The sequence below is a fragment of the Dipodomys spectabilis genome, unplaced genomic scaffold, assembly GCF_019054845.1.
Source record: "Dipodomys spectabilis isolate Male_0828 unplaced genomic scaffold, ASM1905484v1 ptg000190l, whole genome shotgun sequence".
Taxonomy (NCBI): Eukaryota; Metazoa; Chordata; class Mammalia; order Rodentia; family Heteromyidae; genus Dipodomys; species Dipodomys spectabilis.
In genome coordinates, this window is record NW_024870867.1 from 5,018,588 (window position 1) to 5,035,173 (window position 16,586).

General features: G+C 33.9%; 1 protein-coding gene across 1 annotated transcript in view; it reads left to right on the forward strand.

Moving 5' to 3' along the window:
* The window catches only part of Hdac9 (histone deacetylase 9), an 821,624-nt gene that overhangs the window by 427,845 nt on the left and 377,193 nt on the right, over positions 1–16,586 (forward strand). Inside the window, exon 6 of the mRNA XM_042695799.1 lies at positions 2,358–2,479. Within this exon, the coding sequence (XP_042551733.1) occupies positions 2,358–2,479 (122 nt within the window). The remainder of the gene's footprint in view (positions 1–2,357; positions 2,480–16,586) is intronic.

Sequence of the window (16,586 nt, forward strand, 5' to 3'; positions counted from 1 at the left end):
GGCAAGTTCCTGGAATTCTCTATCAGCTTCCTTCTCCATTAAGAAGGAGATAATGATGGAACCTGCATTCCAAGGGGACTGGGACTGTCCTATGGGAGAAAAATATGTCAAAGTAACGAACAACATTGTTTAATATGTGTTAGCATTTATCACTCGGAGGACAAGGGAGTACTATATATATTCTTCGCGGAATGAAAATATGGCATATGAGATGGGGCAGAGAAGTTAATTTGTATTTTGCATTTTTCTATTTTCAGATGGTACATCTGATATTTATCCATAATCTCTGGAGCTTTGGCAGATCGTGACTTTATTTTACTTTACTTGGTTTGATGTAAAATGGAAGTCAGAGCTATTTTGAGATGATCAGATGATTTTTGACTCAATTTTTTTTAAAGGATAAAAGGAAGATAAGGAAGGGAAAGGAAGAGGAGGGATGTAGCTAAACAAATCTAAGTCCTTAGTAACTAGCTTAACCCTGTGCTCTGTATCTTATTTTATCCTATCTAGTAAAAGATCATTTGGCTTCTGACACACAGACTGACAATATAGTACACTGTGGTATTCCTTTTTTTTTTTTTTTTTTTTTTTGGTCAGTCATGGCGCTTGAACTGTGGGCCTGGGTACTGTCCTTCAGCTCTTCAGCTCAAGGCTAGTATTCTACCACTTGAGCCACAGCACCACTTCTGGTTTTCTGGTGGTTTATTGGAGATAAGAGTCTCATGGGGTTTCTTGCCTGGGCTGGCTTTGAACCATGATCCTCAGATCAGTCTTCTGAGTAGCTAGTATTACAGGTGTGAGCCACCAGTGCCTGGCTGTGGTATTATATATTTTATACGTTCTAATTTTCCCAAGTACATTAGAAATATTATATAATTTTCTGCTCTATAAAATATAAAGGATGGGATTTTTTAAAACAGAACAGATACTTGATAAATAAATTACATTTAGATAATAGGCTAACAGATGATCGCATCAGTTCTCTCAGAAATGTGTTTGGTGAATGATCATATGATTTTTATATAAATATATTTTTGTTCACTCCCATTTTTAAGGATAGCTAGCAAAAAATTAATTACCCTGTTTTGTTGGGGGGAATTGTGAGAGTCTGTAAGACAGATTTATTGTTTCGTATCTGTCTATTTTTAAGGTATCTTCCCTTCTCTGTATCAAAAAATATATATAAGCAGATAAATGCCAGTAAATTTGAGACATTTAAGACAAATTTGAGTTGAGTGATTTCTGTAATTTCTGTCATACATGTCTGTTGACTTGAGAAATCAGTTAACAAATGTTTTCACATGATGAATCATCACAAAGTATTTTAAAAGAATACAGCTTTGTTACCTTAATATACTTATTATATAAAATTTACTTATAATTCCTTTAAAATTAAAGCTGGCTTTAAGAAAATATAATACTATTTTATAGTGAGAAAACTTATATGCAAATAAATTATCAGCTGAAAATCCTTTTGCTTTTCTTTTGATCTTATGAAACATGGCTCCCTCATGTTAGTGATCTTCTCTTTCTCATATGGAATTGAAGTTCAGTAGGGTTCAACTCTATATAACCATAAATCAGTAATGTAAGAAATTTCAATTTAATACCATCATTTACCAGTTATAGGTACATGAAATATACTTGCTTATTCTTGAGAATGCATTTCTCAAATAAACATTATTTCTTGAACATTTGTGGTGGTACTGTGCACTCTGCATTGTCTTCATTCTACATAATAATTGTGGATGTCCATCTCTACTGGCCATTTTATTTTCAGTTGTAAAAACTATGCTCTAATACCACAACTTACTTTTCTCAGTGTAGTCACCAATTTAACAATATTAGTTTCATATTGTTGAAGAATGTGATCTCTGTTCCAAATCTTCAGAACCCCTATAGAAATCAGACCTGAGAATAATGGCACAAAGCTGGCTTTTCAGTTGCAAGTTTGTCCTCATGTGTGAGGTTATGCAATCTAGCAAGTGATGTACTTGTCATATTTACTCTTACCTTGGTGGTCCAACATGGTTGACTAAAAATAATCAAAAGCGGAGCTTTTTAGAAGTGTGCCTACTGAGAAAATCATACACAAAAATCTCTGATTTTGAAAAACCTATAGCAAAGTGAACTTTGTGACTGTATGACCAGACACAATGGGCATTCTTAGGAATCTAGCATCAGTTCCTAACATCCTCGTATAGTGAGTATGGTTACAGGAGCTGTGTTTTGTAAATGCTAAGAAACAGGCCTGTAGACATAGCCGAGGCATGTGGACAGCATGTGTAAGTGATTATTGCAAGCAACATGCACAAGAAAGTCCCATGTCAATGGAGAACCTTCTTTGTTCTTTGTAGGGCTGCCCACCACACATCTTTGGATCAAAGCTCACCACCCCTTAGTGGGACCTCTCCATCCTACAAATACACCTTGCCAGGAGCACAAGATGCCAAGGATGATTTCCCACTCCGAAAAACTGGTAAGTCTCCTTAAACAGAACCCCACTTGCTCTCCAAAACATGCCTGTAGCTCCATTTTGTTCATCTGTCACTGAAAAACAGTTGGAATTGCAAAAAAAAAAAAAAAAAAAAACCCAAAAGGTTGAATTGCAAATAGTATAACTCCCACTGTTATAAGCATGAAAAAACTTCCCTGTAAGCACATGCGCGTGCGCACACACACACACATACACACACACACACACACACACACACACACACACACACACAGACACACAATGATCTCTCTCAAATTTCCACATTAATCCATTATATAACCAACATGTTTTTTTTTAATTTAAGTTATTATTATTATTTATCATGATTATTTTGGTATTAGCAATAAAGGATAGAATAAAGGAAAATAGAAATTGATTTCTCAGAAATTCTGTTATCCATTAGCAAACACCTTTAATTTCCTCCCTTATTCATTTTCCTTTTTGGCTTGTCTGATATTTATTTTTATTTTAGTTAGTTAATTAATTATTTTGTGCCAGTACAGGGGCTTGAACACAGGGTCTGGACGCTGTCCCTTAGCTTTTTCATTCAAAGCTCAAATCCAGTTCTGGCTCCTTGGTGGTTAATTAGAGATAAGACTCTCATGAATTTTCTATATGGCTATCTTCAAACTAGGATACTCAGATCTCAGCCTCCTCAGCAGCTAGAATTACTGATGTGAACTCTTGGTGCCTGGCTTAACAAAACATTTTTTAGTTTTAAATTTTATTTTATTTTTTTGTCAAAAACAGGTGAGACCAAGACTCCATTTTGACTTGACTAATGCTTTAGGAACCTGCAGAACTCAGAATTAAATTTATCCCTGAATTTTAATTTTGTATTAAAATTTGGTTAGGGAAATTAGAATAGTAAAGCTTCTACTTACAATTTTAAAATCAGTCCTTATCTCTAAGACCTGTATTTCTTTTTCAACTTTTTCTCCATTGAGAACACCTGAATATGTGTATATTTAATGCTCTCAGACTATAAATTAATCTATTCAACATTAGGTAGATACACACTTAAATAGCACTTGTGCTCATTCTGTTGTACATTTTTTTTATATATACAGTTCTTAAGAGACAGTTGCCAATGTAAAAAAAAATGTTATATCCACAACTCATCTATAAAGGTATTCATAGATGACATTTTAGTCTCTTCTACTTAACTCATCTTCTTGAAGAATTTTAGATCTCTGTAATTTGTGTGTAAAATCTACAGTGTGATAATGATTCCAAATGATTATATTCATTTTCCCAAGTAATTTCAAGTAATTAAAATGGATATAGATTGTAAAAACACACGCTGAAGCTATTTTCTCTCATATAATTTACCTATAGCATAATGAAGATTCAAAAATAATGCCAATCATGATTAAGAATTAATTACCCACTAGGTAGTTTATATTGTAGCAAGCAGTGAGTATGGGTGTCTAGGTATTGTAAAGCAACCTTACCGTTAAATTTTTCTTACCTAAAGATTTTTGCAGTTTTAAGTTAATAAATATAAGATTTTGTTCAGGAGAATTCTATGCAAAGGTGAGAATGATAGTGTTTCATGCTTTTCATAGAATTTACTCAATTACCCACAAATCATGTTGCTTTTCTTATGAATAAAGTTCTCTGGGATAAAAGATGGAAGAAAGCAAAGAGTAAGCTTTTATGTATTTCTAAAACATGGAATACTGTTAATGAAAATTGATCTCTAAATGACATGAGAGTTAGAATGTGAGGACTTTGATCTACAGCTTTGATATTTAGTTGTTTCGGTGGCAAGTATAGGAGCTACTGATAGAGATTATAAGGGTATTGCCCAGTTCTCAAGGCAGGGACTAGTATGTAAGAGCCCAAGGCATCCCTAAAAGGAAAGAAAATATGAGTTCTCTTATAGCAGAAGGTTTCTGATGAGTGATCCAGTTACATTCACAGAGAAAGACTTGTGTCCTGCTGGGCACACAGCCTTTGACTATATTCTTACCACAGGGAGCTTGAAAACTGAGTACAGAGCTTAATACTACCTTTGACAAGAAGTGGCATTTGGGACTCTTAAGCATCTAGAAAGAAAATGTGGTCATTTTCAAAACTTAGAGCAAGTACTAAAATCCTTTACTTTATATCCTACTGTTTCCATGAAAACAGCTTAGGGTTTCTTCCTCTGCAAAGAATGAATAACAAGCTGTTAATTTAGTCTCATTGAAATTCTGAATTTACAACAAAAACCAAGGAGGAATCATGCTGAAGATATATGTCACACACTCTCATCCAAATCTACAAAGATGCAAGACACTTTCTGCACCCATTTATGTGATATATATGTATCTGTGTATGTATGTATATATATATATATATATATATGTGCAAAAATCCCTGGCTTTTTTGTCATATATTTTCTGAATTTACACCATATTTCAAAATTCTTCCTTTTATATTGAAAACCTGATATTTATGAAGTGTCAGGCTGTTGATCTGTAAAACTAAACATTTTCAAGCATTTTAGTTATAAAGTTCTCATGCAGCCGTTAATGCTTTAATATCTCTATAGGGGTTTCAAAATATTAGTAATTCAATTCCCATTGTCAGTTTAAGGAAAGTATGATATAATTAAGTGCAGATGTTTTCTACACACTATCTAAAGTACTTAGAGACACCCTTCATTAATTACAAATAGGCGGAACTCTTCTAGTGCTTAGAAATGTAATCCATTTGGTGTTTTGCCAATTCTATTGTCTATTATATTTAGACATATACTTGTACTCAGAAGAACACTGCAATATCATCACATCATAATATTTATTTCAGCATTTGTTGAATGTCACTAACTCTAAAGTCATTACAAAAAAGTAAACAATAAAAATTTGCCACAATAGAACATAAGTGGCTATTGGGGAAACTGTTTAAAGTTAATTTTGTGTGAAGCTACATCACATTAAATGGAGTCTAAAGTAGAGTAATAGATCACAGAGGAAAAAATTACCTGGACAGCTGTTTTATTGGCATCATGCTTTGCCAATAGAGCCAGAATTTCAATCTCTTTTTTCTACTTGAATTTCACTGAACTCAATTTTAGACTTAAAAGAAGTTATTAAGTGAGTGGACTCTATCTTTTGATCTGCATATAATACTACATACTCTTTCTTTTTATTTAACATCAGTTCTGAATTACTAATCTGTGTTAGCAAGATTTAAGAGACCAAAACTGGAACCAGAATAAGCAAAGTTGTAGTGACCTTAAATAGATTAAGGTAGCCCCGGGGGTGCCCCTTAAGCAGTGAGCACAGTTTGGAACCTCTCGACCTTTTAGGACCCCCTGCCCCAGCCAGTGACCACCAAGAACAGTTAACTATAGAAGCTCATTTGCCTGCAGAAATCTGACCTGTGTCATACAAAGTAGGACCTTTACTTCCTTCCCCTTAGGAGAATTATTGGTGTCCCTGGAATCTGGGTGTTTTCAAGTATCAGAATATTACTAATAGTTGTCTTTAATCATGTCAGTTTATGGTCCCCTTACTTTTCAAATTTAGGAATTTTGTGGTTTTTGCAGCTTTCACAACAATGAACAGCAAGGGTTTCCCATTATTGGTTTTGAAATTAATATATATGGTTTTTGCTTGCTCAAAATTAGTGCTTACACTACAATTCTTTTTTGTTTAATAACACAAAAATATGTTGATAGGGAAATTTGGATTACTTTACTGACCTTTATCCTTTAGCTAAAAATAGCATTGTTACTGCCATAAATGATTTTCCTCCATATATAATCCATGCTGGATTCACGATAAACTATAAAGTAGAGGAACAAAGCTTCTAGATCTTCCAAGAACTTTTGAAATATTACCTATTTGTCACAGAGATACTGCTGCCTTTGTGTAACTTTGAACTGACCTTCAAAATCATTTAATTTGGATTCTGTTCCAGTGAGTGTACATATGTTTCGTAAAACATCATGGTGAAAAATTCTAGAGGTTTTATACTCCATTATATTATCGAGGTCTTACCCAGTGAACTTTGCCTTTCTTTAAATATTACAATCTTTCCATTTAATACTTTTGAACAAAGAGAGTTGGCTGGATAGATTAACCTCTTAAAGTGCAAAAGCCATATAAAATTTGGCTTGCGCTGAATAAGATTGTTCCAGCCCTACTGAAATATTCATTTTAATGGTCAGCAACACTAGAATAAGACTCAAAGATGGAAGAGGTCCAAACATAAGTTAAAGTTTTGGAAGGCCAATGGCATTTTCCACATTGAGTAAGTTGGAAGAGAGGCAGAGACGAGATATATGGCTTTATAAATTTCCCTCTGTGTAGCAGTCAGCAGTTACGGTTGTGGTACCTTGGTGACCTTTTCAAGTTATAATCCAAAATTAACAGGAGGAGAATTTTTAAATGCCTTGCAGAATCTCCCTAATCCTTCTTCTTTTCCTCCTCTTTCTTTTTTTCCTTCTCCCTCCCTCCTTTTCCTTGTTCTGTTTCTCTTTCTTTTTCTTCTCCTTTTCCTTCTCTCTCCAGTTCCTCCTCCTTCCTTCTACCCACTTCTTCTGTCTCCCCACTTTCCCTCCCTTCCTGAGTCTGTCTCATAGTACAGAAACACATGTGCTCACATACATGAACATGCACACTGCTCTGCAAAGATAGCACTAAGTAGCATCCATGCCCATAAAAATATTTGGTCACATCACAATCTTATCCTGATGGGCAAACACTGGAACAATTTCCTATATTTTAGTAGCCTGTCTTTGACACATTGTTGTGACAAATCTTAAAACTCTTGACACATATTCCTTAGGTTAATTTTTACAATAGTGTTCCTCAAACTTGAAAGGCAATGTTGCACGGTGCCAACCAGGCTTTGAAATCTAGGTTCTCTTAGGTAGCGTAAATGCTCTGAGCTATGATTCTTTTTTTCTGCAATATAGGTATTATAATTGCACTGAGTTCATACAGTTAGCTTGGGGATTCAATGACCTACTGTACGTATAGCATTTGGCCTCTTGCCTAGATTTATTGTGCACTTGCTCTTGTCATTATATTGTACTTGCTGGAGAATTGAGTTTCATTGACTTTCATTGGGCCACACTTTATGCTGTGGAAGGCCATTTTTGAGGCCTTCTATTTCTTCGCTCTTAGTGATAAAACAAGGGAATGAAGACAAAACTTTGTATGTTCTTTCTATGTTCTTTCTATGTGGAACTTGGAAAGCTAATATCAAAGCTGTTATAAAAGTTCATCATTGTGCATATTCTGGCATTTTTAGAGCCCAGAATGATGTCTACGAGCACCACCAGCCCTGTCTCCTGAATTACCATATGGGGAACTCCTGTTGATTCTCTGGGCTTCTTAGGGGTACCCTGAGTTTTATTTGTCCTTGACTTAGAAAACATTGCTAGAACAGTGTTATATTTACAGAAAGATTGAGCAGAGCTCCGTATATATGTACAGAGCTCACGCCACTATCAACCCACTGCTATCAATTTCTATCAGCAGATTATTATTAATGTAATACATAGTCTTATTTTTGTGTTGTAGAGTTCAATGAATTTAGCAAATGATGATGTCATATCATGTAGACGCTATTATAGTTTCATGCAGAATAGTTTCACCACCTTAAAGATTTCCCGAGATTCACTTATTCATCCCTTCTCCTGTCAAACAACTAGCAATCGGTGGTTTTTTGTTTTTAATTCACTAGAATTTTACCTTCTGCTCTGTTTCATTGTCTCTTTTCCCATGTCACATCGATTGATTGATGGAGCTTTATAATGATTCCTAAAGTCAGATAATGCCAGGCTCCAGGTGTACTTCTTCACTGTTATGGCCAATCGTGGTCTTTTTGCTTTTCCATGAGAGCAGAATCTGTTGATATTCATCAAATGACATACTGGAATTTTTATTGATATTGAGTTGATTCTACAAATAAAATTGCCACTTTTTAAAAATCTGAACAATATCAAGCTCCATTCATGAACTAAAATAATTTTCCTTTTGTTTAAAATTTCTGTGGCATCTTTTCTCAGCATATTGTAATTTTCTTCATACAAATCCTACCCATAATAAGTTATGGGATTTGTACTTAACTATTTGAGCTTTTGGGTATTTAATACAAATATTATTGAACTTTCAATTTCAAATTCCAGTGGATTGCTACTGGTTGATAGGAAGGCAGCTGACTTTTGTGTATTGTTAAGAGGTATCATTTAGTGGTACAATGCTTGCTGTATGAATCCTGGATTCAGTTCCCAAAATAAACAAAAGCAAAAACAAGACAAAGAAGCAAACAAAAAAACACTTTGTGTCTTGCAAACTTTCCATAACAGGTTATAGGTGTCTTACTGTTTGTTATTGATGTTTAAGATTTTCTGCTTGGACAATCATTACCTGTGAACAGTGTTATTTTATTTTCTAAAAAAAATTGTATATCTTTCCATTTTTTGTGACTTCATTCATCAGCTACCAAAATTCAAAATTATATCAAGTGAGAGAGGCAATAGGGACCTGGGCCTTGTTGATAGTACTTGTATAAATACTTCTTGTAGCTTACCAGTTAAGTGTGATATTAATTGTAGAATATATATTTGTATTCTTTTCCAACTAAGAGATTTCCTCCATTTCTAATTTTCTATGAGGCATCATGACTTTGACTTTGAGGAATGACTTTTTCTGTACCAATTTATATGACGATACAAGTTTTTTTTTAATTGTTTAATGTTTTGAATTATGTGAACCAATATGCAAAGGCTAAACCCAGACTTGTGTGCCTGGAATAAATTCTACTTGCTTGCATTTTCTACTGTATCTATATTGTTGTGGTAAAATGTTATTGAAGCTTTTCCATATTTGTTGATGAGAGATAAGTATATAAAGTTATTTAGTCCTATAAAGTTTTTCTTAGTTTAGGAAGTATGCTAGTTGGTGCTTCAGAGGATAAATTAGGTAATATTCTCTTTTCTGACCAAAATTGTGGAATATTAGCATGTATTTTTCTTTAAATGCTAAGTAAAATTTACCAGTGCAAATATCTGGACATGTTGCTTTAGTGTTTGGAAATTTTAAACCATGCAAATTTTTCTTCATTAGCTCCAGCTCTATTCCGATGATTCAAATCTCTTTGTGTACAAGTTAGTAATTTTTGTTTTTCAAATGAATTCGTTTCAACAAAGTTTTCTAACTTGTAACTGGAATTAATTATACTATTTATGCTACTTTTAATACTATGTCTGTTAAATCAGTTAATAATAAACATTTTACTTTATCTTTCTATATTCCTATTCCTTCCTCATAAGTCTGCATTTCTGACATATTACTTTACTTATTGTTTAACATTTATCCCAAAGCAAGTCTACTGTCAACAAATTCCCTCATTTTTGTTTGATAAATCTTTGTTTTTCTTTCATCCATGGAGGATAATTTTACTAAATATCTGTTTCTGCTGATTTTACATTTCTCTTGAAAAACTTCTGCCTTTGGCTTCTGCAGGTAAACTTTAAGTTTGGTACATTTATCCTGCTTCATATTTCCTGAGATTCATCTATCATTAGATAATTCAGATGTTATCTTTTAGATAATATCTATCTTTGGATATTTCCCATCCATTAGTATTTTTCAATCATCTGTTCCTTTCTCTCTCTTATTATGCTAATTTCCATTAGGCATGGATTAAACCTTATATATTGCCCCAGAATTTTGGAGCATTCTGTTCCATTTTAAAATTCTTTCTTTTGGGGAAGGGAGCCTTTCTTTTATGGGCATTTCTACTGATATGTCTTGAGGTTGTTGATTCTTTTCTCAGCAATCTCCACTTACTGATGAGCCTATCAATAATGCCTTTCCTTTCTGCTACTGTGCTTTTTATTTCTAGCAATCCCTTTTTATTCTTGTGATTTCTATTTCCATCTCTGGGTCCCTGGCATTTGTAACTCACAATCATACAGCTTCCAACCATTTGTGTCCCCTTCTGGACATCAAAAAATTACCATTTAAGTATTTCTATCAGTTAGTTACTAAGTCCAATGGCTCCTCCCTTCAAGATTGTGAGGTTGGCTGTGTGTGAATCTCTATGTTTTGCTATCTTTTCAGACTCTAGGGTTTCAGTTTGTTTTCAGGTCTTTATCAGTTCTTTTAAAATAAATCATTGACCTTTCAAATAAAAATTAAAACATCTCAGCTTTTAAGAGTTATTTTAAGGTGACAGTTTCATATTTAAGTGATATTATTTTTACAAAGTAGTGATTAGATACATTTTTAATGGAAGATTAACATCAATGGCTGAATCTGCCATATCTGCCATGAACATTTTCAAAGACTTAAGAACTGAGAAAGATAAAATAGAATGAAATAATGATATGTCTTATGCTAAAGTCTTTTGACTAGTGTTTCATTCTGTGGTATTTGTTTTCTCTATATTTTCTTTCATGGATCATCTATTTTGTTCTTCCTTGTTTAATGGAAATTACCAGTTTACCGATCATTGCAACTTTGTATAATCATGAGCATGATTGAAAACTGACTCCCAGTTTGTAATATTCACCACTATAAAGTATGAAATGTTCATGAAACACTCCATATAAATATCTGCATTTCTATGTCCTTAGACATATATAATGACATAAATTAAAGAATAAGATATTTGGTTAGAATTGGTATAAATTATGCTGTAAGAATAGAGAGTTATGAGGACTTTTTGTCTGTGTTTGTATTATGTTTCTCATAATGTCTAACACAAGAGATTTGGTGAGTTAAAAAAAATCAAACCAATATTTGATCCCCCCAATATTTTAATTCCCTAGTTACATATTCAGATTTAAATTTTTACTAGATAAGTTACTTATCAAATGATGGCTTTTAATAGATATAAATATTTAGAATATAAAAAGTTAGCAATGGTAAAACACATTTCATTGATTCTAAGTTCCTCCTCTTTTAAAATATACACCCTGAAATTCTAAGTAGATCTAATGGAAAATATTTAAACTTTAATTTGTAATGTTTTTAAGTTCTATCCAAAGTAATTGTGCATTATTATAATTATTTAATTACTGGAGTCTTGACCCAAGAATATGTAGTTTGTTATAGCCAGATTGTTTATGATACAGAAAGACAGAAGTTTGTAATGTATAATTATTTTAATTTAAAATCATAGCAAGCATAATAGGAATAAATGATCCTAAGAATTTTTGATTCAGAAGTTCAGTTTAGGTTAGAATCCCAGTGACTGAAACAGCATAGGTCTATAAATGAGAAGCTGGTCTCATTGATTGTATATATGCAATTACCAGTATAAGAATAATTAGTCCTAAGGATAATTATCAATGTGGATTGTCTGATAATTAACTTTGAAAGAACTTTGGAAATCTTTTTTTTTTTCAACTCAACTTGTTTGTAGGGGGAACTAGTATGAAGAAACTAATGTCGCCTAGAATGACAGAGCATGGAAATTAATCTCATGGTTTGGCATTGGATAGATAGTGGCTGAGAATTCTTGCTTGGCTTAGAGTTGTATAAGCTTCATATGTTCATTGAAGGACTTCTCTGAGCCTCAGATTTTTTTTAAGTAATAATTTTTTTATTGTGAACATACCATACAGAGGAGTTACAATTATATGGTAATGAGTACATTTCTTTTTTTTAATTTTTTTAAATTGTGAAAATACCGTACAGAGGGGTTACAATTACATGGGCAAGATAATGAGTACATTTCTTATCAAGCATTGTTGCCTCCTCCTTTGTTTCCCCTTACCATCCTTGCTCCCCACTCCCCAAAGTTGTAAAGTTCGTTTTTCGAAATAGCATCTTGTAGATTTCATTGTTGCAATGGGTCCACCTATATCCCTATTTAAAACAATTTGTTTTTTCCCTTCCCTTCCCCAAATTATACCAACATCAAATACAGTGAAAACAGGGATTATACCGTGGGGGAGGGACATACAAAGCAACAAAAAAATCACCTTATAAATATGTTTGACACAATAGCAAGAAAAAAAAACCATTTGAGTCCTTAGCTTGGGGTTCATTTCACCTAACATCATCTTATCTGACCTCTTATGCTTGTCTCAGACATATACTAGTTATTGCAAAAAAGGGAAACCATGGGACCTATGTTTCTTGGGCCTGGCTTACTTCACTTAATATAATTTTTTCCAAGTCTTTCCATTTCCTAACAAATGGAGCAATGTCATTCTTTCTGATGGAGGCATAGAATTCCCTTGTGTATATATAGCACATTTTTTTGATCCATTCATCTACTGAGGGGCATCTGGGTTGGTTCCATATCTTAGCTATGGTAAACAATGCTGCTATAAACATATTTGTGCTGGTAGCTTTAGTATGGTCTTGTTTGTGATCATGTGGGTAAATGCCCAAAAGTGGGATTGCTGGGTCATAGGGGAGCTCTATGTGGAGTTTTTTGTGGAACCTCCATACTACCTTCCAAAGTGGTTGAACAAGTTTACACTCCTACCAACAATGCAGTAGGGTTTCCTTCTGTCCACATCCCCTCCAGCATCTGTTGTTGTTAGAGTTCTTGATTATAGCCATTCTAACTGGAGTGAGGTGGTATCTCAGTGTTGTTTTGATTTGCATTTCTTTTATGGCTAGAGAGGTTGAGCATTTCTTCATGTGTCAATTGGCCATCCTTCTTTCCTCTTCAGAGCAGTTTTCTTTAAGTCTTTAGCCCACTTATTAAGGGAACTAAAAAAATAGAATGGAAGAAAGACAACCTCTTTAGTAAATGGTGCTGGCAAAATTGGTTAATCACTTGTAGAAAACTAAAGCTAGATCCTTATATATTACCCTGCACCAGAATCAACTCCAAATGGATCAAAGACCTCAGAGTCAAAGCAGACACCCTGAAAACATTACAGGATGGAATAGGAGAAACCTTAGGTCTCCTTGGCCAGGCCGAAATTTTCTTACTAGAGACCCAGAAGCACAACAAATCAAAGAAATGTTGGACAAATGGGATTGCATGAAATTGCAGAGCTTCTGCATGGCAAAGGACATAGCTAGCAAGATCAATAGAAAGCCCACGGATTGGGAGAAAATCTTCACTAGGCATACAGTGGACAAGGGTCTCATATCTAAAATATACCTGGAACTCAAAAAATTAAATCCCCCAACAACAAATCCTCAAAGAAACAACTGCCCAATAAATAAGTGAGCTAAAGACTTTTTTTTAGTGTCAAATGTGGAAAATATTTGCCTTGCAGGTTATTGCAAGCAATAGATACTGCATGAAGTCACAGTGCTTGATATATAGCAGTCTCACAGTATGTATTCTCAGTATAAATTAGTAAATCTAAAGAATGGTGTGGCAGGCCGGGTGCTAGTGGCTCATACCTATAATCCTAGTTACTCAGGAGGCTGAGATCTGAGGATCGCGGTTCAAAACCAGCCCGAGCAAGGAAGTCTGTGAAACTCTTTTCTCCAATAAACCACCAGAAAACCAGAAGTGGTGCGGTAGCTCACGTGGTAGAGCACTAGCCTTGAGCTGAAGAGCTGAGGGCCAGCACTCAGGCCCAGAGTTCAAGATCCACAATCATAAAAAAAAAAATAAAAATAAAAAAAAAGAATGGTGTGACAAGAAGTAGTCATAAGAATTATTCACAATAACCATGCAATGTGATTGTGAAAAGGCTGCTTGGATGGCAAAGGATACTTCAGTTCTTGTTTTATCTCTGTCATTTAATGAAACATGTCATGATTTTAACATTTCAGCTTTCTCAGATAAATGAAAATGGACCAAATGATTCCTGAGATTGCATAATATGGAAATATGTCTTGTTTCTTTCTTAAAGAGTGGGTTAATTTAATGTTAAGGATTCAAAGAATATGTAAGCTAAAAAATAACTGAATTTTACATAATTATATCTCAAATTCATCATAATTGTTAACTGGAGCAAAACTTAATGACTTCTTTATTTTTTCAGTTCCCATAACATGCTCAATTAGAAACAGTCAGGACATTTTAGATAAAATTGTAATGAGAAATTGGCAAAAAAAATAATAATTAAGACTTTAAAAGATTTAACCATCTGTTGCATAATCACGAGGAAGATTGAAACATGACTACTGATTTGTAATATTCAGAACTATAAGATGTAGAAATACTCCACACAAACATATTGCACTCATTCCTTCCTCCACATATTGAATTCAATAAATTAAAGATAATACAAAATACATGATGAAATAACTTTTGCAACTATATTTTTCTTAAAATTTTCATCCACTTTTTCAGTTCCTTTGGGATGAAAGTATCCTTTTTGGCAGGGGAATCTGGAGAGGAAGTACTGTCTGCTTGCAGGAGAAGCATCTTCATATTTAAAGTAGTTCATAACAACAGATGACTAAGGCCTGCCAGAATTTTTATCAAGTGGCTTTATCTTTCTTTCTTTCTGTCCAATAATCCACTCTTATAAAGAGCTGCTTCTTCTTTAGCCTGTTTTCTGGATTTTTTTTTGTTCAAATATTCATAGTGATTCTCCATGATGTTACAACTATCAGCATATAAAGTAAATTTAAGAATTACTTTTCATAGCTTCCTTTCTGACAGCTTATCTCTATCCTCTTGTCATTATTACATTTTCTGATGAAAGTTATCACTTATTAGATATCATAGCTCATGCTGCTTTTATCTTGAACTTCTTGATTAGATGGTTAAAAAAAATGTTCTTGAGTAGAATACCTTGTAACAGCTTCATTTTGGGGCAAAAATATGTTTTGTAGTGGGCAAAGAATTGAGAATGAAGGAAAGCAGTTTGATTGTGTAAATTTTATTCTAGATGGAAGAGAAATAATAGAGAAATTCTAAAACAGGTTTTGGACTGCTAAAGCTATACATATATGGTCCTAAGAAACTAGTATAGAAAAGTACTGTGTAAAAATATTTTCAACAGTGATGGAAAAAAATCTGCATTGATACTGCTCAATTCAATAGCTACTAAGTACACGAAGCTACTTGACTGTGATCCATAAAATTTGCTTAATGTGGTTTAGAAGCTAAATTTTTATTGACTACTTTGAGGAGCATAATGGAGTTTCACCTACTTCAAATACAGTGTTTCTTTACCTTTTCAATCACTGATAAATAAGAATGTGACAGTTTACTTTGTTATAGTCACATTATGAACTCAATTTTGAAACAAACTAAAATTAAGAGCAAATTAGACTATTATGATAGGAATAGGTAAGATTGATCTCTTTGTGGTAAAATCACTGGATACATCCTAAGCATCATACCTATGTTTGTTTGTTTTTAAATTCATTTATGGTAGGAGGAGATGGCATTGATAGGGACTGAGGGTATTAAAGTATTAGTTTTGTTTTGTCATTCTTTAGTTTTGTCATTCTTCCCAGAGTTTTATTAACAATTTCTAATTCAAGCTACCTCAAAGAAAAATGTTCCATAATTACCCCTTTTAGTTTTGCTGAATGAGAAAGGAGAGAAGGGAAATGAGAGCAAACTTTTGGTCAACACTTCCTCTGGGCCAGAAATTATAGTTAATTTGAGCACAGATTGCTGATGAAGAAATGGTCTTTGCTTTCAAGAGATTTTGATCTGTTGTCCCCGTAATATGAGCATGTTGAGAGTTTTCCAATCAACAGGCTTCTTTAGTAATGCTCCAAACCCTCAAATCTGTCCACCTTCTAGAAAACAAATTGAAAATAAAAAATTATTTAAATTGACTACTCTATGTTGTAGATGTAAATTTTCTCCTTTCCCTTTGCTGTTAAATTCTGAGCTGATATTCTATTGTATGACTGAGTTCAGAATGGCATTTATTGAGAATCAATTGCAAAATGGTTATTGTAGAAGGTTATGATATTATAGGAATCTGTACTATCTGATGCAAATCTTTTGTTTCTTCTTCTTTTTTTTTTTTGGGTTCGGTCATGGGGCCTGAACTCTGGGCCTGGGCACTGTCCCTCAGCTCTTCAGCTCAAGGCTAGTGCTCTACCATTTGAACCACAGCACCACATCCAGCTTTTTTCTTTTTTCTTATGGGGTGCTGAGGAATCGAACCCAGGGCCTCAGGCATGCAAGGCAAGCACTCTACCACTGAGCCACCTTCCCAGGCCCTCTTTTGTCTCTTCTAAGT